The sequence below is a fragment of the Python bivittatus genome, unplaced genomic scaffold (assembly GCF_059951505.1).
Source record: "Python bivittatus isolate LINGU-HERP-01145 unplaced genomic scaffold, Pbiv_v1 ctg000700_np1212, whole genome shotgun sequence".
Classification (NCBI taxonomy): Eukaryota; Metazoa; Chordata; class Lepidosauria; order Squamata; family Pythonidae; genus Python; species Python bivittatus.
Genome location: NW_028277098.1, coordinates 44,587,732 through 44,614,236, shown reverse-complemented (window position 1 = coordinate 44,614,236; position 26,505 = coordinate 44,587,732). Strand labels below are relative to the sequence as shown.

The window sequence follows — 26,505 nt, the reverse complement described above, 5'->3', positions numbered from 1 at the left end:
TGTAAGGCTACTAGTTCTGCTACTGTCAATGCTGTCGGCTTCTATAACAGAATGTTCTGTGGTGATTGCATAGCCTGCCTTGCGCTCTCCCCCCTCTGTGATGAAACTAGTATCATCACGGTAAATTTCAAAGTCTGCTGGATTCTGGAAAGGAGCTTTAGAAAGTGTTACACTTAGATTCTGCAAAAGTTGCATGTCATATGATGTGAGGCGGGATGATGAATTAGGTAGCAGATGCCCATGGTTTAAAAGGGCCTGTACCTCATGAATCATAGACAAGGTGGATATGCTTGGGAGACTGGATCCAACTTGTAAGACAAATAAGCTGCTGGTCTTTTTGAGTCCCCATGTTGCTGAGTTAAAACTTGGGGGGATCACTTCCTGTTTTCTTTACAGGAAATATTGGCACATTACATGAGCTGGAGGTATCTTTAAGTACCTGTTGCCTGAGCAATGAATCAATCACAGGCGCTATGCCCTGCTCTGCTTCTGGCTTTAGTGGATATTGGGGCAGACATGGCCCAGATTTCCCTGGAAGGAGCTCCAATTTAAACGGACTGGCCCTTTTTATTAAACCACAATTCCCTTCTGCAATTGCCCACACCCCCCTTGGCGCTGCTTGCAGATACGAAGGCAGGGGCGATGTGACAACTTTAACAGATAAAAGCTGAAACACTGCTTCACGAACCTTTTGTACATTAACGTCATCCTCCTCTGGAATTAAGAATTCCAGTTTACCATTAGGATGACAAGCAACCTGGCACTTCCATTTACACAAGAGGTCCCTTCCCAATAGGTTTGGGGATCCATCAATGCCAATAAGAAAAGCATGTTCAGCAGTCAATGGGCCCAGTGAAAATAAAGCTGGCTCCAACCAAACATGTTTAAGAGGAATGCCAGAAATTCCTGTGACTAAAACTCCTCTTTTTGTAGGCTGAAATATTCCCTTAGCATCCTGGGCTCTTATCACCGACAAGTCTGCTCCAGTATCCACCAATGCCTTAATATTTTGAGACCCCAATTTAATATTCACTTCCCCCTGACCAGTGGTTGTGACTCGAAGAGGAGCCATAATTGCCCTCCCAGGGCACTCCTAATTGAATAAATCCTCAGCGGGAGCAGTAGCAGTGAGTCCCGCAGGAGCTTGATTCTGGTGACACTCCTTTCGCCAGTAGCCTTGTGTGGAAGGAAACATCCTGAATTCCTTCCGTTATTCTAAAAACTTCCTCTTCCTCGCCTCATGCTTCCTCTCCATCCAGATCCTCTTCTCCTGTCATAGACATATTTATCTTGAGGATTTCTGGTGGGCCCTTGACCCATATATAATTGCAAGGCAGCTATTCTGACTTTATGCTTTTCCTTTTTCTCCAGAAGCATTTGCCGATGACAGTGATGGGTGGCTTCATCCCTGATCTAGTTGAGAGATCCACTTTCCCATCCTCAGAGATGGATTCTTAGAATCTATTTCCTAGCCATGGGTCTAGCTGATTAACAAAGTGCTGACAAACAGCATTCAGCATTTCTGTTTCAGGGTCCTGAGTTCCCCCATATTTCTTAAAGTCAGCTATCAGTCTCTCATAAAAATCACCAGGATTTTCATCAGTTTTTTGTTTTACATCAGTGATTTTAGTCCAATCCATTACTGTCGGATAAATAACTGCAATAGCAACAGCAAAGGAATGTACATTTGCAAATGATTGCTGAAAGTTCTCTGATCCATTAGCAAGTTTTGGAGCTTCTGTTGGCCAGTTGGATTCTAGGGGATTCCAAGGAACATGTACTTCTGTGACTTCCCCTGTGCCACTTGGTATACAATTTCATAGGATATAATTGAGTGTGAAATCTAGTGTGAGTTGCCATGGGGCTGCTAATGGTAGAATCTGCTGGTCCAGGTGGGGAAAGGGGGCTGTAGCAGCTCTTTCCCCTACCCTTGCTTCAACCGCTGGTTGAGCAAATTGCCTATCTTGCAAAGTTTCCCTTTGTTGATTAAGAGGAGGGGCCGTTAGCATGTTTTCCAGGAGAGGGTCTTCCCATTGTAGTAAAGTTAACTCTCTCTCCTCAATTAATTTTGACAAGTGGGGATAAAGTTGTGCTAAAGATTGAAACCTTTCCGTCTCTGTGTTGATGGTTTGCTAGCAGCTTCTTTGTTTTCCCTGTTAACTTTTTCCTCTCCATCTGCTTGTGTGTCTGACTGCAGCTTTTGAAAGTTATTTTTCCAGCTGCTGGCTCTGCTTTCTGCTTTTCACCTAACAATTTCTGTATTCCAAATAGCAAATAGCTTTAATTGTTTTTCTTTGTCTTTGGGTGGGAGACTCAAAAAGTCTGTTTTTCTCCCAACTTCTCAAAGTGGCCACTGAGCACAGCTGTAACTCTTAGTACCATTATGCCATTGTTACATATATTTAATTACTTCTAAACCAAACTTTTGCTGCATAAATCTAACAGGAGCTCCTTGTGGAGCTTCCTTCAAAGCATGCTTTGTTTGCAAATTACCCTTTTTTTCTTTTTTCCTTCCCTTTCCTCCCAGAGACCCTTTTTAAACTTATCTTTAATTTTCAATCTCTGCCCGCGTCCGGGATGTGGAGGTTCCTCTTTTGCCGGCTTTTCCCTTCCTGCGTTGATTATTCTGGTCCTTTGATTCACGTGTACGGGCTGTACGACCAGGGAGGATCAGCTTTTATGTGATCCTTAACACTTTCACTCAAAAACCTCTCACAGCCTGCCTGGACACCATTAACACTTCCCTCCTTACCTCTCAGCAGCTTAAAGCAACTTCATTCAAAGAGAAACAATAGGGAAAGGGAGTTTGAGCAGAGTCTCGGGGGTCAGCCTCTGCTCGACACAAAAGGAACACACTCACTCTGCCAAGACCAAATTCTCCCTTGCTTTCTGGACACTCCCGGTCATCGCAATTAAGCTCGCAGGAAGCCAGGGGCGGCTAAGGATTTGGCATGGCCCAAATTTCCTGACAAACCTCCCTAGCCAAAATAGACTTTTAGACACAGACAGTTGCCTTACACACACACCTAAACGGTGCCCTTATCTGGCAGCGGGAAAGGGACATGGGATCAGGCTCACAACAACACTCACCCTGAAGGGCGCCCTGCTGTCGTCTCCGGTCGCAGCTCGAAAACTGTGAATCCCACTTCTGACACCAGTTTCTGTGGGATCAAAACGCAGGACACAAATGCAGAATAATCAAGGCTTCACTGCAGTGTTTATTGAGCAGTACGTACTGGAGGGGGACCCCACCTGAAGTTAGTGGGAGGCACTCCCCTACAGGCAAAATGGATGTTCTGATATTTATACAGTTCTACAAGAAGGGGAAGGGAAAAAGAACGTATACGCATACATATTCATATGATGATGCAGGCATACATAAATAGGCAATAGTTCTCAAGTTACTCTCTGCCCCTCTGTTATCTGCTAGTAAAACAATAGTGTCACAGAGAAGAAAAAACAAATTAGTTCAAGGTGCCAAATGCCAGGAAGAAGGCATCCTCCCTCAGGGCAGATGCCCAGGTTGCTATGGGAATGTTTGTGATAAGGAGTTTACAACCAGTCTGGTTCACATCAGCTTCAAGGATGCTTCCACATGCCTTTATGTTTCAATCTTATTAAGGCGATCCCATTCATCTGAGGCCTCTAAAAACTTGTCTTTTTCACCCAAAGATTCATTTTTCTCACAATACCATGGCCAAGTCTGAAAGTATTGAATTCATTATTTTTATTAATTGGCCAAAGAACTAAACTCAAGGTACATTTGGAAAATCCTTTCATATCTGTAGTATTATACTTATTTTTGATAGGTTTGGTATATTTCATGGTATATTTTGTGCTGAAAAAAATATAGCTGCATGATGGACAATTTTGCTGATTGACCATTTCAGTTACGGAGAGGCATGCTGCTTAAGCATCTGTTATATAAAGCTCAGGCAGGATGTAGAGAACTGCTGGTAAGGAATTAGTTGACCTTGAAAATCAGGTAAATATGTGACTCATCACTGTTGGCCCAGAACTGATTTAGATAATCTCTGAGCTGACAATCTCACTGAAATTTGAATTAATCCTTTATATTGATTAAAAGGATATATTTCATAATACAATGTGGCTTTATGAACTTTTTATTGCATTTGCAATAATGACAAAAAATTTGGTGGCAGTTCTCTAATCCTTTTGACAAAAGCGCTTAGCAAAACAAAAACCAAAGACATAAGAAACTTCCACTGAAATGCAGGAAGAAACCAGTAACACTAATAACAAAAAGAGTAATGTTGCACTTTAACACTACTGTTCAGTTTTGTTTGTTTGGATTTAGATTTATAGTTAGATATACACTGAAATAAATGAGCATGTATTAATTAATGTCCAATACATTGCAGTGGATCTTTTCTAAATATGGCTAAATGTTTTTGCTTTTGTTAAGCTTGTTCTGAACCTGCAGGTTGATGTGAACTTGTGAACTGATCAAGTAGCAGAGATATTCTGTTTCTTTGATTTCTTAGTACTTAACATTAATCCTTAATGGTTAAAGTGAACTGGATATAATGTTTAAGCTTGACAGTTCACCTCAACACAGGCATCTAGTGACTGAAAGTATAGGACTACTGTCTCTGGATGATAAACCAGGGTTTCACTGGTCATAGTCTATATCAATTTAGCTGAAAATCATAAAGCAAAGTTTCTAAAGAGCTCTCCCATCATTGTTCTATGCTCTTGCTCAATAAAGAGTTCTGAAAACTCAATTGCTTGTGCAGTATATCATACATTTTCAGTTGGAACTAGGAAAGAAATGCATTGCTATAAATTTGGGGATGTTCTTTATAAAATCAGGTCCTTGATAGACGAACTCTTCACTCAAGAAGATGATTCCGTTATATCTAGAAAAACCTGCTTTATTCCTTCCTTCCTTCCTTCACTCCAGCAGCCGCAGCTTCTTTCCCGTAATGCTTTGCGGTACTGAGGACGTCAATTGAAAGCTGTGCAGTATGTTAGATCCAGAGGACAGCGTGGAGCACAAAACTGGCTCTTCCTTTCCTAAGTTTTTTCTCATCCCTATAGCCATGCTGATCGTCATAGGAGGACTGCTGTTCGTGGCGTTTTCTGCCTCCGAGCAGAAAGAGGACAGTTTTTACTCGTTTAAAGTGGTCAACATCAGGGGCAAACTAGTCTCCCTGGACAAGTACAGAGGCTCGGTAAGTCTGCGAAGGAGATCCGCCTCTGCTGCACCGACTAACCAGCGAGACTTCTCGGCATGCCTGCATGACGGACGGGAAAAAGGAGAAGGCGCACTGAACTGCCTTGGAGGGTTTGCGGGAGGGATGGCCTGTTGGGGCTCCCGGTTGTCTGCGGCTTTGCGCCTACGGTTCTGTAAAGCTCTATTAAAAAGTTTACAGCCGGATCTTTTCCCTTTTCTCTTTCTGCGTGTGCGCGCGAGTCTCCTTCTGCTTTCTGTGAACAGCCGGTTCTGCGTCTACGTGGCAGGCGGGCCGAACTCCTCGCCTCGCATTCGAGCATGTTTCTGAGTACGCGAGACGAAGGCGTAGGATTGGCATCTACTTGTAGTCTTTTTTAAATGATTTACCGAACTACGTTGCAAACCATCTGCTTTCTTTAACACAAAACCAAACCAAACAATTGATTAACTGGGATGGAGAAAGAGGAGTGGGTTCCAACGTACAAAGATAGCTGCTGCATCAGAGTCGGATTTCTTAAAAAAAAAAAAAAACAACTAATGAAATAACTATTCATTTGAATTCTAACCCTGGAAGTTTTTGTGATGTAGAAGGTTAGTCTGAAGAAAATCCATATAAATTAAATCACTTAGAACTAATGATTTAGAACTCAGAAGTTGAATGTAACTCTTTCTAGAGATATGACTTTAAGTAAAACTAGAGAAGTTTTTACCATATAGCAGCTAAGAAACGTATATTTGATGCATACAATTGTTAAACAGTACATGAGGTAAAACCTGCCTGAAAATTATTTTTATTTGTGAGTCTAATATTGAAGTTGCAAACATCACCATATTTCTACTAGAAATTAAGGTATCTTGCTCTTCAGATGTTTTTGAACTACCATTCCCATAAGACCAAGTATAGCCTAAATTTAAGGATTATGGGATTTATAATCCAAAACATCTGGAAGAAACTGAGATACTTACACCTAGTATATATACAGGCCTTTGAAAATGTTTCTAGAAAGAAAGAGTCTTGTGGCACCTGAAAGATTATCATATTTAATTTAATTTAACTTATCCCCCTTTTTTTCTTATTAAGAACATTCCCTAAGTGGAATGGTTATGCCATAAATTGTGAAGTAGAATCTGGTTTATCACATTGACAAAACCTTAATCTTAAATTACCTATACATGGATGGGGGAAGAATGGCAGCAACTGGATCAAGGAGTAGTCAAATGCATAAGTATAGTTAGCAGTAAATGTTATTATTTCTTAGCCTGTTGAGAAAATCTCCATTAACCTAATATGAATGTCTGCCAGCTCCTACTTATCTGTTGCAAAGGGGCTCATGCAGGATACTTTCTCAATACGCTCCACAGGGATATACTGAGCTTCTAGTTAGAGATTTAGGAGTAACATGGAAAACACAAATACTGTGTTTGAAGTAGGATCACTTTAATGAATTGCACAAAGAATTATGGTTCCAAATCCATGCAGATAAGTAAAGTAATCCTGTATAGAGTATCTTACCATAATGTATATTGATCTACATTAAAATTACTGCCTGCTGAAGCTCTTAATTACTGTACTAATATAAATAGGAGATGATGGTGATGACAACAGCAACATCTTTATTTAACAACTGAAACCAAATAAGTAAATAGGTATTCCAAGGTCTTAATTTTAATTTAAATTATGGCCTAATTAAGAATTAATTAGGACTCAGTGCATAGAAACGTAGTTCATTGAAGTGACTTTTTGAATGGATTGAGAATAACAGTAATTGTTACTATCTTTACTTCCTGCATTTATTTTCCTCTCATCTTACTACATACCCAAATATGTGTATATGATTCATTATACAGTAAGAGTAAATTAAACCAGGATGCATGGCTTTTATGCTCTTTCTCTCTCTCACACACTCACATACATACAACCACTATCATTACCACTTATTGAGTTCCTGTGGAGAAAAAAAATACTCAGTGACAATGAGATGCTTTGGGGCATTTATGTTGCATTTTGGGTACTAATTTAAGAACTCACAGAACATTATTGTACTATAGTTATCAATCTACAAATAAAAAGTCTTTATCCAATCTTTAATGCAAACAGTCTGATATAAAACTGGTTGTTTATACTATCCAAGATTAAGCATGCAGCTCTTGATGAATTATGAAAAATGCATTGGGATAGGATCCACTACTCCCCAAATATATTCCAAAGTATTTTCCTATTTGTCATTGTGGATGATCTTTATTTTATCAGCTCCCTAGTAGATTACTTTGCCTAGCTAGGTAATAAAATGTATGACCTTGGTTGGTCTCAGAAGCTAAGCAGTATAGCATATATAAGTATGGGTGGAACATCAGGAAATCACAGAGTTGTCTAGATTGGGAAGTAAAAAAACAAAACAAAACCCCAAGATGGCAAACCGTTTCTATACCATTATCAAAAAGACCACATGGATGTGTCCATGAAGTTATCTGAAGTCAAGCTTGACTCAAAGGAGGCTGATTGAATGATTGATTGATTGTGTGTTGGCTCTTAGATAGATTTTCTCCAGAATAATCTGCTCCCAGCCTGGTTCTTTAAGCTTTTCACTACTGCTGTAATTGAGTCCATCCATCTTGCTGCTGGTTGCCCTCTTCTTTTTCTTTCCCTCTTTCCCAGCATTAGAGATTTCTCTAGAGAGCCTTGTCTTCGTATAGTGTGTCCAGAGAATGATAATTTGAGCCTGGTCATTTGTGCTTTCAGTGAGAAGTCTGGGTTGATTGTTCGATGATGCATTTGTTTGTTTTCTTAGTTATCCATTATATTCTCAGGAGTCTTCTCCAACACCAATTCAAAAGCATCAATACTCTTTCTATCTTGCTTCTCCAAAGTCCATCTTGTTCTTCCATAGACTGCCACAAGGAAAACCATAGCCTGCACCATTCTGATCTTTGTAGGTATAGACATCTCCCAGCCTCTGAATAGCTTTTTCAAGGTCTTCCTTGCTACTCTACTAAGTGTTAGTCTGTGGTATATTTCTTGACCACCGGTTCCTTTACTCTTGATGGTTGATCCTAAATGGCAGAAGCTATCTACCACTTAGAATACTTCAGTTTCTACCAATACGCTCTTTACATTTCTCACTGCCCAGGAACATAACATTTACGAACACCTTTAATGAATTTGTTATTTTTATATCCTATATTTCCTCTAAGGAATGCAAGGTAGCATTAACAGTCAATCCTCACTTTTATCCTCACAACATTAACTGACTCAAAGTCACCCACTGAGCTGCAAAGTACTTGGCTAATTCCAGATGAAGGTTTCCTAGCATTACCATAGTTCAGCTATTCCATATTTCTCTCCATAGTAGATTTTTTAGAAAGAAAGATAGAAGAAATATAAAAGTTATAAGTCGAAATTGGCAACTTCTCATAAAGTCACTTGTAAAGTCAGCAATTGCATAATGAAAGTAACACCTGAAAGGATGCTTAAAAGGAAATATATATATATATAGAGAGAGTTAACAATTTCACAGTTACTTCCCAGATTGAATTCCATATCTTGTTCTTTTTATAATACCATCTGATATATTTTCTAATATTGCATGCCATGATTTCTTCCAGTTCCCTCATATATCTATAGAGATAATTCAAGTGATCAGAATGCTTGGTAATATATATTCTGAGCACAAACTAAATGTAGAGAATACATTGCTTTGCATATACAGTAATTGTTCTCCTTTTCCTGGGTTACAAACTTACAGTATGCTTTGTTTCATTCTCAATTCCTTGTTTTAATACACACATTAAATGCACAGTTTCAACATGTTTGGAAGTACAAAGTGTGGGGTTACAATGTCCACTAGATGGCAAACGTGATTCACATTCAGATTTGATATGTTAATCACATTGATAGTAATTTAACTCTCAGCTGTTACCATGAGCTTGCTATAGTTACTACACTTAAAGCATGTGGGATGACAAATCCCATTATTTCTAGCCAGCAGGGCTGTTGGCTTCCTCAGACTGAAAGGATGAACTAAAAGATAGGGACAGTTCTAAATTCACAGTTTCTCTGATGGCATATCAAAGCACAGATTTTCCATATTTATCATCCAGTACTGTAGCTGGTCCTTTACAAGTTCTGGTTAGCCATATAGTAACCTTCCTGTAATCTGGCTTTCCAAATAAGCTCCACCCCTGCCCCCAGAATCACAACTCAACACAGCAGCTGATGATGCTGACTAGGAATCCTGGGAACTGTAGTCCTGATGCATGGCAGGCTTATCCCTAGCATGCTGGATTGGGAACAATTCAGTGGCACACAAGAATCCAGGAGCTTCTGATAAGGAGTTTTTCTTGGAGACAGGCTAAGAAGCCATTGCAAAAGAATTCAACCTCTGTTCTTTACCAAAAACAAGTTACACAGAATTCAGTGACTCAGTGAACTCAATGTTTCTCTCACCCAAACTCTGCTATTTGCTGGTTATAATTACTACATAGTAATTACATAATCAAATTTGCAGGAAGGCAACATATTCTTCACTTTTGAGCAGAATGCCTGATTTCTGTCTATTTTATTTTATTTTATTTTATTTTATTTTATTTTATTTTATTTTATTTTATTTTATTTTACTAATGGCCAGATCAGATATCAGGTGGTTTTCCTCTGACCATGTGAGAAATAACTCTAACAATGTATCTGAAGAGCAACTGGTTGGGGAAGGTTGCCATTTGATATATTAACGCCATTCAGGTATAGACGCTCATTGGCAAATTAGAATCCTTCCTATTTATTTATTTGGTCTCAGACCATAAATAAAGTTGTTGTTGTTGTTTTACCTTCAGTTAGATTAGGATTTAATAGCTTCAGTGGTCATTTAGAAAAACACACACAGTTCAAAAATTGATGATTCCAGGATAGAAAATGTTCTGCCCCCACCCCCAAGCCCTATTACCACTTCTGTTACTTCACATAGTTTACCCCAAAAATGGCATATGAAATTAATCACAGGTAATTAATTGCATAATTGTATGTAAAAGTGTAGTCATCCCCGATTAAATTGTATGTTTGAATGAAACCTTAAAGTGAACAGAAACTGACACAACTTTCACATGGTATAAAGTTAAATATGTCACCTTCCTGCAAATTTGATTACATAATTACTATGTAGGCACAGTTGTTTAGAGTCAAAATTAAAAACGAAAAACAATAAATATGGCAGTTACAGTTGACAGTACTTTGTAACACCTTCTTTGGCAGAAAATAAATTTTCCTGTAGCTAACTAAGAGTCTTTCTATTCTTTTGGATGTTTCTCCTATTCTTCCTTGCAGAAGTTTGAGATCTCCTTTCAGTTTTTCAGTAATAATAACCAAGTTATTATGGGAAGCCCATTTAAAAATGGTTCTCTTTCTTTCCTCTAAGTACTTTAGAGGATAGTTTTTCACAGTTGAAATTGCCAGCTGGAAATATTTAGAGATTTTTAAAATAACCTTCCTTTGCTTTGTAAGAGTGAATTGTAAGAGTGAATTTCAAGTGCTTGGAAAACTACTTAGAAGAGCCCATGATTGTTGAAAGGGGACATAATAACATTCACAACCTGCATGTTTAGAAAAGTTGGAGTATTTGCTCATCAGTGAAAACATTCCCGAAGCAAAAATAAAAAGACCCCTAACTGGTTACAGGAAATGTTTAGAAGCTGTTATTCTGCCAAAGCAGGTGTTACAAAGTACTGACTGAAAGGGTATCCAGACTTCTGCACCTGTCAAGTTTTTACTTTGAATTTGTAAATGACTGCACATAAATTATAAGTATGCACTCAAATGTGCAGAAAGATATTAAGTTTAGCTCTGTACTGTGTAGAGGTGGTGTCAGCCTCTGTTCACTTAGGGAGGAATTGAAACCTACAAGTTGATCAGATATACCTAAACTTTGACATGCAACTGTAATTTGAATATCCAAATCAGAATTAAAAGTTTTAAATCTCAAAGTAGCTTAAAAGGTGCTTTTCTCTCCTTATCCCTTTCTCCAACTTCCAAACTAGAAAGAAGGAACCACTAAGGTGTGAAGTCAGATTGTTTCACTGCAGCCTCTTCAGGAACACTAGCAAAAAATAAAACTGAAAATAATTATTTTCCAGGTAATGAATCCATTACCTTCACTTCCTCTAAATTAATCATTCAAGAACTCTTCCTGTATTGTTCTGATGCAGGAATTTTACTCTTTCAAACCTGATATAAGAGCTAGTGTGGCACCGTGATGAAGGTGTTGGACTAGGACTGGAGAGACTCAGGTCTATCTTCAGCCAGGGAAGCTTGTTGGGTGACTTTGGGCCACTTCTCTCTCATGTCCCAGACCACTAGGCAGGGTTGTTTTGTGGGGGAAAAGGGATGCTGCCTTGAGTTCCTGGTGAAAAGGCAGATATAAATCCCGTAAATAAGTAAATGTTGTGGAAGATTTTTTTTTAAGTCAGAGCCCTGGTGGATTATGTAGTTGAATGGCTTTTTCATAACTCTCTTGGTACATGAGAAATCCATGTTTCATTTTATGGATTGCAAGTGGCATAATAGATTATTTATTATCTATTCAGATAAGATTCTTTATTGCTTACCTATTATCTACAGGATTTTGAACCATTTGCAACCATTTCTCATTGTTGCCCTATTAAAAAATAGTTATTTAGTTGTTTAAAGATTTATATGGCTGCCCAATTCACCAAAATGTGATCACAAGCACAATACAAATCATAATATCCTAAGGACAACAACAAAAACCATAATACAGTTGAGATATAACCACATATATTCCATCTCCCAGGACAAGTCCATCTAACATCCTGGCCCAAATGCCTGAGTTGTTTCCATTCTGAAATGGAAACCCATGTGTTTCAGAAGAGCACCAATAGGCTCCATTTAATCCAGATAAGGAAATGTTATTATTCAGAAAGAAGATAAAATGCCATTGATAGCCTTGGTTACAGTGCAAACAAATTTCTAGTTGAGGATGGGCAACCTATGTCCTGAGGTCTACAAGAACAGCTTGTCTCTTCTCTAGTTAATGCCTAAAGGTACAAGGGTTGATTTAATGAGCATATATCTCTCTAATAAACTGACTGTAGCATATTAGAACTTTCAGAAATGACATGCATTGCTGTCATGGGCATCCATGGGGGGGTCAAAAAAGTCAAGATGGCAATCACAGGCATGCAAAACCCTACTCTTCTTATGCATATGTGCCTCCATATCACATGCCCATTCAAAGGGGTAAGGCTGTGATTTTTTTTCTCTCTCCTCCACTGATGCTTCTCATTTCCAAAAGGTATTCATCAGAATAAAGCTGTGTTGTACAGGAAAAGCTTTACCAGACAATTACTCATTTTATAAGACAATTGTCCACAGAACAATGGCTAATGTGTTCCATTGGTGAAGAGAGGGGGAAAAAATAATCTGCAGACATACCCAGTTTCAAACAAGCTAGATATGGGTCTCAAAAGGATCCAGTTAATTACTTCATCAGTATGTATGTATTATAGCAATTAGCAAAACAGTAACTGAGGTCTGAAAGCAAAATATTATTCTTCTCAAGCTGCTATACTTCTGAAAACAGGATGTATAGGAAGTAAAGGATGCTATACTTCTGGAAGTGGAATGTGTTATGATTTATATTTTTGTTATTTCTTCTATTAGGTAACATTAGTTGTCAATGTTGCAAGTGAGTGCGGATATACCGACAGTCACTACAGAGCCTTACAAAAGCTGCAGAGAGAACTTGGCTCCTATCATTTTAATGTGCTAGCGTTTCCCTGCAATCAGTTTGGACAGCAAGAACCCAATAGTAATAATGAAATTGAGAGTTTTGTCCGACAAACATATAGTGTTTCCTTTCCTATGTTCAGCAAGATAGCAGTGAAGGGCATTGGGGCAAATCCAGCCTTTAAATATTTAATTGGTGAGTATTGCAGATAGGTTGAATCAGCTGCAAATACTAACTTTATTGTTATTCATTGAAAATTGTAAAAGTTTTATGATAGCTATCAATGATAGTTTACATCTGAGAGGTTGGGGGAAGATTAGTAACTGAGTTCAAAAATAATTACTTTGCTTCTTTTAAAATTATATAGTAAAATAAATGGAAGTTTTGATTTTTTTTGTTATTATTTTCAATTTTTATTTTATATCCCAGGAAATCAATAGGAGGTGAATAGGAGTTCAGCAAAATTTAGTTGCCTTGTCTTTTATCTCATAGTACCACATTTCTGAATCGCATGTAACTCAGCATAATGTGCTTTGAAAAAATTTAGCATGGCACAAATCTTTTTAAAAAGCATTTGTTATTGCTTTAATTTACCAAAGGGAGTAAGAGAGAGAGAAAAGGAAAAAAAGAAAATTAAAAATGGGGGGGAGGAAGGCAGATGGAGATAAGGAAAAAGGATGAAGGAAAAACTTGCCTATCAGCCATGATGGCTAACGATGATGGAAATTGTAGTCCAACACATCTAAAAGGCACCAATTGTGGAAAAAATGTTAAAAATATGTGAATGAATGATCAACTGCAGTTGTAAATTTCTATTTTCTTCAGATGTTCCATTAAATGCTTAAGGCAGGGCTATTTTGTTGAAGCACTGAACACTTTTGTCTTCTAAGCCAAAGCCGACACTTCCAAGATCTGGATTAATCTTTACGTCTGTATTATTTAATATTAGTTTTCCTTTGGACAATCACATTTCTCTTTTAATCTTACGTGTCTTTTAAGATTGCAAATAGGCAAAATTAAAGTATTATAGGTGATTCCCACCTCTGATATTTATACTTTATTTTTTTATGTAGAATCCACTGGAGAAGAGCCAACTTGGAACTTCTGGAAATACCTTGTGGATCCAAATGGGAAAGTGGTAAATGCTTGGGACTCTACCGTCACTATTGAAGAAATAAAACCTCATGTGACTGAACTGGTGAGGAAACTCATTCTGAAGAAAAAAGAGGAACTCTAATTTTTTGCAAATGTACCTTTTTGTATTTCTATTTTTGGATCATTGTTCTAGCTCTTCATATTCCCACAGAGAAATAACTTTGGCCAACCCGAGTTAGCTTCCATCCCCTAAATATGAGTATTTGTTTCTCTTAACAGTATGTTCAATCCATTTTCTGAGTAAATCAGAGAGAAATTGATATCTAAGAAGAAAAGTAGAACTAATGAAAGGCTAGGTTTTATTTATTTTCCTTATAAATCACTGATTGATTTTAGTGAGATGAAATGCCATGTAGGATTTCTAGGCAGCAAATTTCAGTTCAGATATAATTGCCTAAATAAATCTTATCGGTAGCTACTTTCTATCATGAACATTATCATGAGAGTCATTTATAAAACAGAAACCAGAACAGGAAAACTTGATCTTAGCCTGAGTGTGGCTGTAAGAAGCAATGTTCATGCTAGATAAATGTAGCACACTTCCACATAAGCTGTGTTCTCACTTACTGAAAGCTTTCACTCACCTATGCATTCCTGAAAATCAGTATATCTCAAGAATCTGTGAATGGGGTTTCATTCAACTATAGGTTGCTCCAGAAGTATACTAATGCTGTGATTTTCACTGATTCCCCTTTCCCCTTGCAACACTCAGATTTGCTGTGGGAGATTGTGAGATATCAAGAACTACACATGAGATACACTATGTGGAGGGAAGCTGCAGGGAAGGATGAATTGCTGAAAATAATCTATCCCACTGTCTGAATCAAAGGTTCTTCAGTTCTTGGACAGACTTTCTTATGAATGAAAAGAGACTGTTGAATCCATATTGTTAAAAACTCTCCTGCTTTTTTTCAAGCACTACTTAATTTTTTTCTAAAAAAAGAAAAAGAAAAAAAGAGAAGAGTTGCAATGCTGCTTTTGGCATTTGCTCTTTGATGCCCTTCCAGATGCATGTCACCAACCTTCAGATTCTGCATCGGATGGACATGACCCAAGAATAGTTGCCTTTTCTCATAAATAGTACTGAAAAAGGCTTGCCCTAGTGAAGCATTAATTTATATAAATATAACTTTAATTGTTGTCTAGAATCATCCACACTTTTCTTTCATAGTAATGATGTTACTAAAAATTAAATAACTTTATTTGGAATGGGACCAACTCTGCTTATCACACTGTGAAAAGACTGGGGAATTTTCAGTGACTGAACAATAATAAAAAGGGGTTCTTATGTAATTGAGACCTGTGTTTGTGAGCTTCCTTTGCATTCCATAGACAGAAAAACATCTTTCTACCATTAAAAGGTAAATACGTAAGTGACAATGGTCCATTAAATAACCCTTTGAAAAAAATTTAAATCTTTAAAAAATCTTGGCAGTGTTTCTCATTTTAAATTGAAAGAATAAATATACTCTTTGGAATAACCCTATATGCACAATTGTCAGATAATGCATGCAAGAAGCACAATATAATAAACAAATGGACTGTGTACATGAGACACAGAAAGCATCTGTTTTGTTCAATGTGCTTCTAAGAAGCTTTCAAGTAAAGCTGTGATGTTCAGTAAACCCTCAGCAAGGAATTACTAGAAGCCCAATGCTCCTTGTATGGTTCCCCAAAAGTGAAATACTAAGTGTTGGACTATGTCCTAAGGAATTTTTGTCTTAAATATTAGTAGTTTTTATATTGTTTCATATGTTTGTTTTTCATTTTAATTGATGTATACAAATGGGAAGGTGATATGTGCAATCAAAGAATTATCACCTGTGAACGCAGCAGAACTTTACTAGTGTATAACCTAGTTCATCTAGTGCTCTAAGCCATAGCTTACTTAACCATGGATTATTGAACAAACAATTAGCCAGAATCACATACAAGATACAAAAATCATATTTTATATAATTGAATAGTTTAGATAACACTCCAAGGACACATTGCAACGCTATCTACCAAACTGTAAGCGAGCAGAAGAGTATGTCAGGATAAAATGTGGTGCCCTGATTGCCATACCCTGTTGTAACACAGTCACAAGGCCAGTGACTTATGCTATCCTGACCGTTTTAATGTGAAACCAAAGGAAACTGATTGGTGGCTTTTCCTGGTTTTGCTTCCTCTCCCTCCAAGTGTTACCCGCTAGCAGAAAAACAATAATCAGTCTCCTATGCAGGGCAGAGTTGGGTAATTGTAGGTTGGGGCTTGGAATGTGTATTCAGTGATCTGTCAAGTTGTCTTACTGTTAGGTTTCAGGCTTGGAGGTTATTCATGCTTGTGTCAGTTGGGTTATTTCCAAACACAGATCTAGCTTTCTTCTGGAAGAGGACTAAACCCATGTCCAAAAAAGCCTGGCTGACAAATATTGTGAAGCAGGAGGGAATGACTGATAACATGTGAGCTTCAGCCTTGTCTAGTGCTGCAAGGCAATGGCAGTGCTGGCAGCAAGTCTACTTTTGTTTTTGTGGCTAGCAGTACCTGGAAGTAGTTGGTGGATAGCTGTAGAGTTGGAATGGAATAGACAAAATTACACTGCCCCCTCTCACTAAAGTAATAAAAACAATACAGTTATGACTGTGTGAGGCCTCTTGTTTGCTGAAGCAGCAAAGAATCTGTAATGTACTCACTGGTGGCTCAGTGGGCTTCCTTGTACAGTTGGTTGCCACTGTAAGAACAGTAGGTGGGCCAAGGGTCCAATCCGGCAGGGCACTGCTTATGTTGTTAACAGCAATAAACATATGGCAGAACACAGCTCTCTTTCCCAGTTAAATCAACCTCCTATACAGTACAGGACTAGTCACCTTCCAAAGAATGCTAAACTTGTGTTTATAAGGAGCCCACATAAGATTTGACAATGGCTTTGGAAAGTGCTGATCAGGTATTGCACATACAGATGCCTCTCTGAAAGACATATGTCTAATCTCCTTTGCATCTAAAGCCAAAATGACACGGAGGACAGTTCCTAGCAATCAAGGGAAGGGAATTTGTCTGCAGGAGCCAAGATGATCAGTAAGAGCTGGACAGTTCCCATCCTTGATTGCATCAGCAACCATATCATCAGTGAAGTGTGCTAGATTATATCCATGGTGAAAACTGTGTTGGGAGAAGAGGGGGTATGTTACTTTAAATAACATTTATAGGTAGCTTTCAGCCTATTGGATTTGAAACAGGCTTCAATGTAAGAAATGCAGTGTGTAAAAATATGAATTATGGTATTCATGAATGTAGTCATAAAAATATTCCTTGAAGCTGACCTAAATATACTGCCTTGGAGAATAATCATATTTGCATATCAGATCCCAGGTGTCTATATACTGGAGTCTAAAATATGGCTGCGTCTATACTTTCACAATCTATTATCTAAGCCCTGTTATTAAGACTGCAAACCATATGCAGTTAAATAAGAAATTTCTTATGGGAAGATACACAGTAAAAAAAAAACTGGGAATTAATCAATTAAATAATAAATTATTTTCACATTTATAGCTTTACAGCCAATTTCATTGTCTAGTCAAAAGGCTACATTTTTAAAGAAAATATATATTCTCTCTCTCAATGGATTATCAGTTCTATAAATGTTGTATCATTTTGCATTAATGTCAACAAAAAAAGGGCTAATGATTTAACCCAGGATATTACTTTAAAAGCCCAGGGGGCTGCAAGGAGGAAAAATGGTCCAGATGAACTGCATCATATTTTTGCCACTGCTTATTTAGCTAATCTGAATGGATCTCATAATTTATGCATCTCTGGAATAATTCCATTTTCCTTCCCATTCTTGATCATCTTCATTGTCCTCAAGGGGAGATGTTTCAACAGGATGATGAGAGGCACCCCCCAAGTCACTCTGGAGAGAAAATGTGCGGAAAAGATCAGAAATGGGCTCATCAATGTATGTTTCACTTCGGACAGTTTTGGGTGAAGGGCTGTCTCTGATCCCATTGGACTGCTGACTCTTCCTATCTGATTGCTTACTTCTCCCAGACCGGTAGCTTCTTACATCCTGAAACATACAGAAATATGCATAATGCCTACATGTACAGAAGTTTATACACATACGCATACACATACACACACACATCCATGTTTCTTATCCACCAAATTGAATATTACAAAGTTCTTACATATGCAACATACAGAAGAGCCCTTTGCTATAATTCCAGAAAGATAAAGGAATAATTTGGCAAAGTTAAAATAATTAGTTCACTCTATCTAGTTAAGACAGAAAGCAACCTTTAAAGGGAAGGACATTATTCATGTTGACCAAGGGGGCAATCCTTTTCCCAGTTACTTAAAAATAAATAACATCAAAGGCCTGCACCTGAGCTGTAAGCTCATCACTCTGAGGAAAACTATAAAGTCAGTGGGTAGATCATGCTTGAGAAAGTTTATGTGAAAAGATACTTCATACGCTACATCCTATATAATATGAACCCTGCATAGATTTGCTCTGTACATAGATTAAATTTGAGGAGGGGAAAAGGCAATATATCCAAGGGTCCTACCACAACACAGTAACATTCCCTCCTGCCCTCTTCATTGATGTCTTCATTTTCAGTACAGCAGCTATAAAGAGGTACTGTGTAGTTGCCTTCATGTTGGTGCTCTAGAAGTACTTCACAATCAGGGTTGTATACTGTATATGGATGTTCCTTTACTGTATAAGTGTTTCACTGAATGTGCAACCATCAGGGTGAGGCTAGTAAAATCAGCACATTGGCAAAATTAGTACAAGCAGTCCTGCTCTGTACGTTTAGCTTAACAAGGAGCATCTCAGCTGTGTTTAAATTCATTAAAGATTCTAGTTGGAGAATTTTTACTGGCTTTTCCTAGGTGTTGAAAAGAAACAGTTGGGTGTCATAGTTGACAGGCGGCAGGAGGATAAGCAGTATAATAATCATCGTGGACATATTCAATCTAGGGATGGTGGGAACCAGTAAGGTTCATTACCTTGAAGAATATTATGTCAATGACAGGAAGAAATCTGAATTTGGAATCATGAAGCATGAGGCAGAACAACTTAAATGCTCAGCAGAATCCTAGGGATGAACTAAAAATAATTGCAAATCACCTGTGCCTACTCAGAGATCTACCTTGTAAATATAATAAAGCAATAATTCATGGAGTGAAATGAAGGCTTTCCAGTATTGATCATGTCAGTACATTTATCATGAACCTTCATGAAATGTTATACCTTTTCATCATCTAAATGCACTTCTGCTAACATTTCCACAGGTGTTGCATTCTGGGCTTCCACTGGAACAATCTCTTCGAAGAGATTTGGCTCCATAGCAAAGAGTATTGCATCATGCAGAGTAGGAAAGAACCGGGCTTTAGTAACACACTGGTCAAAGAAATCATGCTTTTCAAAAGTTTTTATTACAGTGGCTGTGAGATAAAAAGGCAGAAATATTATAAGCAGTTGTATGATTTTTTAAAAAGGGGTTTTATTTATTTATTTTATGGTTCATGCTATAGCCACAATTGCTGCATAGATAATTACTGTGCCTATACTCACGATGGCAGGCAGCTATCAGGACTGTGATTCCGATGTTCTGAAAGACATGACAGAGCTATAGAAGGAAGCCATTATATAATAATTAGTAATAATTTCACTGTCATAGGCTGATACAGTTTGATAAAACAGCCTTCTCCAATCTGATGCATGGGGACTAAGTCTCTAACAGTTCCCAACCAGCATAGCCCTATTGGCTGGGATTTTGATAGCTGAGGGTACTCCCACCATGATGAATCTATTTTTCGTTTGCAGGTCATCAGCTCAAAAATCTGGTGAAGTTTAAGTTGTGTCCTTTACACTCATGAGTGTTATATAAATTCTTATACCTCTTCAATAAGCAATGTCATGCATGGGATGTCCAGAAACAATGCACCTATCTTATATTTCTAAGCCAAATACTGTATATACACACATGTATATCTGTATCTGTATATGCTATACCTTAATTCACTTTGCAAATATATCTCAGGCCTGCTTATATCATAACAACAGCCCAAACCCCCCATATTAAATAATTAACACTTATTGAAAGTAAGATAGTTGATTACTAAATATCCATGCAAATCTACCCAGAGTCCAAATAGAAGCAGTGGGGGTGAAGTAATGAATATGTTTGTTTAGTAGTATGTCTTTAAAAAGCAAATCTATTTTTTATGAAAACTTGAGGCAGTTCTGTGTGGTGTAGGTGAGTGGCTTTGCAATTGTCACAAAGACCAGTCATTCAGCTTTCACAACCAGCTTCTCTAGATAGCAGAAGGAATTGGAGGTTCTTGTGATTGATTTCCTGTAGTGTATTGGGTTATTGATGCTGTTGTGGATTAACCAAAACCTATTCCTTATTCTATTGTCTTGTTCATTGAGGTGGAAAAGACCCAACCAAGGTCATATGTTTCTCTAATCAAAAAGGAGACAATGTGGATTCATCCTGGACTAGCTACTCAAATTATGCACTAGGGACACACTTCTGTTCATATTTGGACAAACTGTATTGTGTGCTTCCTGCATGAAATCTTTCACAATTTTTGCTTTATGCTGCCTTGGATATTAATCCCACAATTTTATACTCTAGTATCTGAACATGATTCATTCCGTTGATGGGCTTCTATTCTGGAGAGAAACTAAACCAAGTGAAATTCATATCTGAAGGTTGATTAAGATTGAAAACTAGGTTAAAAACCACACAACACGTTGTAGAAGAAATGCACTCTCATTTATGTTTTCCTGTTATAAATATGTATATTAATGATATTTTCCCATAATCTCAGGTGATGCTTTCTTGCTTAGTAGTAAGCAATTAATAAAAAGTGATAATATTAACATAACAGATCTGTGATAATGTAATGCATAAATTGTTGGACAAACCTTCCATTATAATGCATGTTCTTTTTGGTTTCAACTGTTAACAAATTATACTGATACTAAAGCTGTATAAAATGAAAACTGTATACAACTGTACATTATCACTCTGCTGATGATATAACTTCTTTCAGTAACTATTTCTACTTTCAATATTTTAGAATATTTCTTTTAACATTTCTCTTGTTCAGTTTTGTTTTATCTTCTGTCTTTTCTGCTCAAGTTACAGCATCAGTATCCTCGGACTACTTGTAGAATTTTAAAATAAGTGTTCTTTAAATCTTTATGCTATAAATTAGATGTCTTAACATTTTGGGAAAGCATCAGTTTTGCTTGTATCTGGAAGGCCACATTATTCATCCAGTTTCTTCATCACTTTGTAATTTCTTTTGTAATTGAGATTCATAATCACATTATTTTAAAACATGTATTGCATATTTAGCTAGCTAGACCATATACTTATGAAAGGGAACCTTCAAAACTGGATGGCTAAATATAAGTATGCAGAGCATCTTTTTGTTTCTGTGAGAAAAATAATGTATAGATGAAGGAACTGTAAAAATAGACATATTGGTTATATTTGGCCATGCTGCTTGTAGTCGATCTTTCTCATTAAATATACATCTATAAATTCCAAACACAGTCTTCTTCATGTATATACTAAATAAAAATTATAGATTAATAAAATTATAAAGCAAAGCAAGTGACTTACCTCCCGTAATAAACAAGAAGCTTGTAAATCAACAAAGTGCACCATGCTGAAGTCTAAAACAATAGTGTGAATCACATGCATTGCACACTCTGAGTTAAGTGTGTACAACTGAGTTGTAGATCTTGTTAAAGGAGGTTCTGAACAAAACCACATTTTATTCAGATCTTCTTTCCTCTTTGCATACTCATATGCCCTTTCTCTTGCTGGGGATTGGATGTATTGTACATCAGAAGAATATCTACTCTCATTTCTTGTCCAACGTACCAAGGCCAAAGAAGAAGCAGAAAATGATTCATTAGCAGTATGAATTCGCTTTAGAAGTTTCTCTCTGTAAGGTACCTAGAATGCAAGAGTTAGAGATTCTAGAACAGAATAGGGTGATCTTGTAAATCATTTTGTATTTCCTGTTGCTCTTTACAGACTCAGCATTTTCATACGCTTAAACATTCTGCCACTCTCAATTTAATGACATATTTATCATCTCAGCCACAAGATTTCTCAGATTTCTCCCCTAGAGTTTGGAGAAAGGGCTTTAACTTTTGGGAAGAAACCTAACATCAGAATTCCCTCCTGCTTCCTGACTATCCAAAAGAAATTCTGGTGACAAGAAAGTTAAGAAGAAATTGTAGAGTGGCAAGGAGTAAGCTGGGAAGGGTTAAGGATCATCTGAAGTCTTCCAGCCCTCTGCCATGTTCCTGAATTACAGAGAGAGAGAATTACAGGAGCCACTGGGTGATCCATACTAATTCCATCCCAGTGAGAAATAATTCTTAGAAATGGCAGGGAGGGCATTCCTCCTGCTGGTCCTTCCCTGCTCGATATCTGGATTCATCAGAAGACTGGAGTTATGATTTTTCTTTCACATTGGGACAGGGTTTAAACCATCTCCCAGAAACATAGCATGGAAAAGTGGGTGGGTCTGCTTTGGAGATCATTAGCAAAATCACACTTTGGACAACATATGGGTTATTCTATGGAGGAAAGGATAGGCTGAACACATTCTTAATCTTTTCTGCATGTATTCCCTATTTATATGGCTGTAGGTTTCAACATAAGGAAATTGAAAGCATTTGCCTCACTGCTATTTGTGTAAGAATTACAAACGGTTTTGAGTAAAACATGTGCATGCCCATGCAGACAAGAAATGCCTCTGACCCTGGGTAGTGGTTCAGGTGGATCACAAACACAGGTACAGTTTAAGTCCTTGTTCTGTCCTTTAACACTGGACATACTGACTGAGATCAAGGCTCGCATCTCATTTTCATCCAGGGGCACCGCCTTCATATCCATCTGAAACAGAAAGAGGGTTAGACTGCTGTTTTAGGAGGGCAGAGCTTCTGAACTGCTTTATTAGGAGAGCATAATTTACCTTTTTTAAAATGTAGGCTTTGAAATGTTTCATGTTTGCAAATGAGATAGAAGCACAGCACTGGAATATTTTCACACCCTGAACCTCCATGGCCTAAAAAGTAAACAAAATAAAACTCTTTAGATGTGGAGCCTTTTCAAAATGTTACTACATGGCATGGAATTCTTTGGAATTCTAACCAACAGTGCATATTCCCAAGCTGCTACACAGGATTGTTGAACATACTGGATATCCCCCAAGTATCATGCTATTATCTCCTTGCAGGTATACGATGCCACTTTGGCTAAATAAGGATGCATGCTTGGAAAACACACACACACCCCACAATTGATCTTGCCTCTGGTAGGAAAAAACCAAACGAAATCATGAATTGCTGACTCTAGACTTGTAGTAGGATTTTATTATAGAAAGATAATGTTTTAACAAGTATCTAAATAGGTATTTTAAGATTTAAGTATATAACTATTTCAGCAATTTTCTTGAAATTATTTACTAATGAAATGGCAGTTTGTGTAGAAAATTAATTTGCACTTTTAACACAGTCTTATACCAGGTACACTTAGGCATATAAAACAGCATTTAGATAATGAATAAATCAAATATGATTAATAAAATTGGTATTAATAAAATCTATTTTCCTGGCTGATATTAGGTTAAGAAGATGATAGGAAGTTGTACACACTACAACCATTAATTATAGTCTGTTAGGATATGTTTTTCAGTATTGCTGTTAGGATGCCAACAACTCTGCTTTTTGAAGTATGACATTTCTTTACCAATCATAATAGTGATAATTATAATGCCCTATCAAAATAGGAGTAAGGGCTTAGTTAGTGGCTGGAAAATTTCAGCTTAACTTGATGGAATTATCTGAATGGCAGAGCTGGAATGCAGACAATATACATAAACATCTGTCATAAATGAACATTATGAGCACTGGTGATACGAGGAAATCCAAGTCCTGACTTCAAAGAGCGCAAAAGGTTTACAATGCACCTGGGTATACAGTAAATTCTAAGCTACCTTCCCTGCTCACTCAGAAGCTGTCAATGGTTATGGCTATCATTTCATGAAATGCAGTTAAAATTGTTTCTAGCCATGTTCATCACTGTCTCTGTGTGAGCCTGACACTATCATTTCTGGAATTAATTTATCTGGACCTGTCAGCTGTTGGTATGCTAGTAACAGAAAATGATTATAGCAAAAAAAAAAGTATATATTTTATCTCCCTCTTACCTCATTGTAGTCAGAGAAACTGCGATAAATATTGGTGTTTGGAATCTGACCCAATGTCATCATTTTCATTCTGAAACAAGGTATAAATTGGATCTCCTTTCTCCTTAGAAACAGAATAAAGTCAATGGATCCAATTTTCCAACCCATCTCCCCACCGTGGAAATATGTCTGAAATAATTTCCTTAGAGAAAAAGGAAAAACAATGGACTTCTGGTGAGCACCATGGCAAGCTGATGTCCTGCTGACAGTGGGACCGTGTTTATGAGGAAATGCTGGATCCAGGTCCGGACCAGTGAAATCTCTCCAGAGGAAGGAGAGATCATTGAGATAACCTGTGTGACTCCAGACAACCGCTCCTCATGAGTAGACCACAGGAATTGTTTTGTGGTCAGCTTATGAGTTGAGTAGGGCTGGGAGTCGAGGGATACCATCAAGCTCATACTTGTAACGCAGCCTTTTAAGGACATAAAGCTTGACTGAGCCTCATTTCTTAATCACTTTTTGGATTTTTTAAAAAAATTGTACTGGAAATATTAAGATCCTTCAGACTGGCAAGGTTTTATTGTATTCATCAGGTGAGTTACTTTTTCCTTGGAGAAAGACATTCTAAATACAATTTTTAAAGTTCTGGGAAAAATTTTTTTTTGATTAAACAGCAAAAGGATGCTTAGAATATGGATTTTGGAAAGTTAACAATGGATTAAGGGTCCAGATGGACTTGGAATTATACTTTTGAATTAATTAGAAGAATTCTCCCTGTGGGAAACTACAATTGTTTGGGTTTCTTTAAGAGGAAACATGATAATGGGACCTTGATGATTTGACACTAGAGGGAGCTAGAGGACAATAAATTCATCTTGTTAAGAAAGAATGGAGCAAAAAACTTTGATGGATGTTTTTTGAATATTGGTCTTCAAAATTACTTGATATGATAGAAAGATCATGTGTCAATGAAGTTACAGAAGAAGAACAAGGTACAATGGATAAGTTTGAAATTAATTTGAATGTGGATTTAAATGTGTCAAGCAATGAGAAGGATATCGAGAAAGATGTACTGGATATACAAACAAAACTGATGAATGTTTCACTGCTTAAAGGAGATGTACAATTATTAAACCAGAAACACAATTTGTATACCTTTTTCTTACTGGATCCACAAAAGAGGTCTGTTAAAGTCTTGAAGGATTTTATGAGAAGTGATTTAAAAAGGGACAAATTTTACTTACTGGATATACCAAAGAGGTCTGTTAAAGTTTTGAAAGTTTCTTGGGTCAAAAAAAAGATGAATAGAAAAGGAGCTCTAAGACTATATCTAAAGGCGTTAAAAATTAAGATTGTTAAAAGACGAGGCTTTTGGTTTTTAGTTAAGAGATGAATTATGGGGTGAAGAGAGTATATGTTTTATTAAGAGATGGTAATAAGCTATTAAAATTGTTTTTACTTGTTGAGATGAAGGGGGAAGTTACTTCTTTTTTTCCTTTCTTTTTTACACTTTTTTCTTTTTTGTATTTTACTTTTTGTCTTCCTATATTTTTTGTATTAGTTTTTATTCTTTCTATTTGTAATTCTTAATAAAAATTATTTGGAAAAAAAAAGAAAAAGGAGAAACAATGATGAATTGTTTGATATTTGAACTATGAACGCTATACTTATCTAGATGAGATGTAGACTCCTTTGTATTATCTTTCCCACTCATGTCTACATGGGGAAGGGGCAGGAAATAGTCTGATCCTATTTTCTCCAACCCAGTGAAAACAGCTGTTTTGGTGAAACATAGAGAGGCCTCGCTCATGCCAAAAACAAATATATTATGTTATTGCTCTGACGCTGTCATTTCTTCTGCATTAGGTTACCAGCAATCACTGGTGATGATTTTTTTTTTTTAGGTCTGCATATCGTACAAGAGCAGTTCACAAACAGCGAAGTATGGGACTGCTTAGCACCCCTGGTGCTACATGCTAAGTGTTTTGGTACTTGTCCCAAATAATTTGCCACAAGGTAGAATGATCCTGCAGCTAATTATTCTAACAAGTGGGAGCCGAGTAGAGACTGGCGACTACGTTAGATGCATGTAGGACTGCCCTGGAAAGCTCTGTTTCTTTTGCCTTGCTCAAAATTTACCACGGTTCTATTTAGATAAAAAAACTAAGATGCTGTTCTGATTAATGCATCATAAACAAA

The 26,505-nt window shown here is 37.2% G+C and overlaps 2 protein-coding genes across 4 annotated transcripts in view; one reads left to right on the top strand and one right to left on the bottom strand.

Annotated features, from left to right (window-relative positions):
* Positions 1–4,955: 4,955 nt before the first annotated feature.
* Positions 4,956–24,544, top strand: GPX7 (glutathione peroxidase 7). 3 transcript variants are annotated; one of them, XM_025175856.2, is made up of 4 exons: positions 4,956–5,195; positions 12,864–13,125; positions 14,004–14,128; positions 24,433–24,544. In XM_025175856.2, the coding sequence occupies exons 1-4, from the start codon at positions 4,989–4,991 to the stop codon at positions 24,499–24,501; spliced, it is 663 nt and encodes a 220-aa protein (XP_025031624.1). In that variant the 5' UTR covers positions 4,956–4,988; the 3' UTR covers positions 24,502–24,544. The 3 variants fall into 3 exon arrangements, with proteins under 3 accessions (XP_025031624.1, XP_025031625.1, XP_007442568.1); XM_025175857.2 differs by lacking the exon at positions 24,433–24,544 and adding an exon at positions 14,798–15,384 and having other exon boundaries at positions 4,970–5,195; XM_007442506.3 differs by lacking the exon at positions 24,433–24,544 and having other exon boundaries at positions 4,971–5,195; positions 14,004–15,381.
* SLC26A8 (solute carrier family 26 member 8) overlaps positions 16,101–26,505 on the bottom strand; it is a 33,199-nt gene continuing 22,794 nt past the window's right edge. Inside the window, exons 11-17 of the mRNA XM_088153376.1 lie at positions 24,325–24,394; positions 23,089–23,181; positions 22,875–23,009; positions 21,720–22,058; positions 19,652–19,706; positions 19,328–19,521; positions 16,101–18,136 (exon numbers count right to left, since the gene is read on the bottom strand). Of these exons, the coding sequence (XP_088009502.1) occupies positions 17,873–18,136; positions 19,328–19,521; positions 19,652–19,706; positions 21,720–22,058; positions 22,875–23,009; positions 23,089–23,181; positions 24,325–24,394 (1,150 nt within the window). The 3' untranslated portion in view covers positions 16,101–17,872. The remainder of the gene's footprint in view (positions 18,137–19,327; positions 19,522–19,651; positions 19,707–21,719; positions 22,059–22,874; positions 23,010–23,088; positions 23,182–24,324; positions 24,395–26,505) is intronic.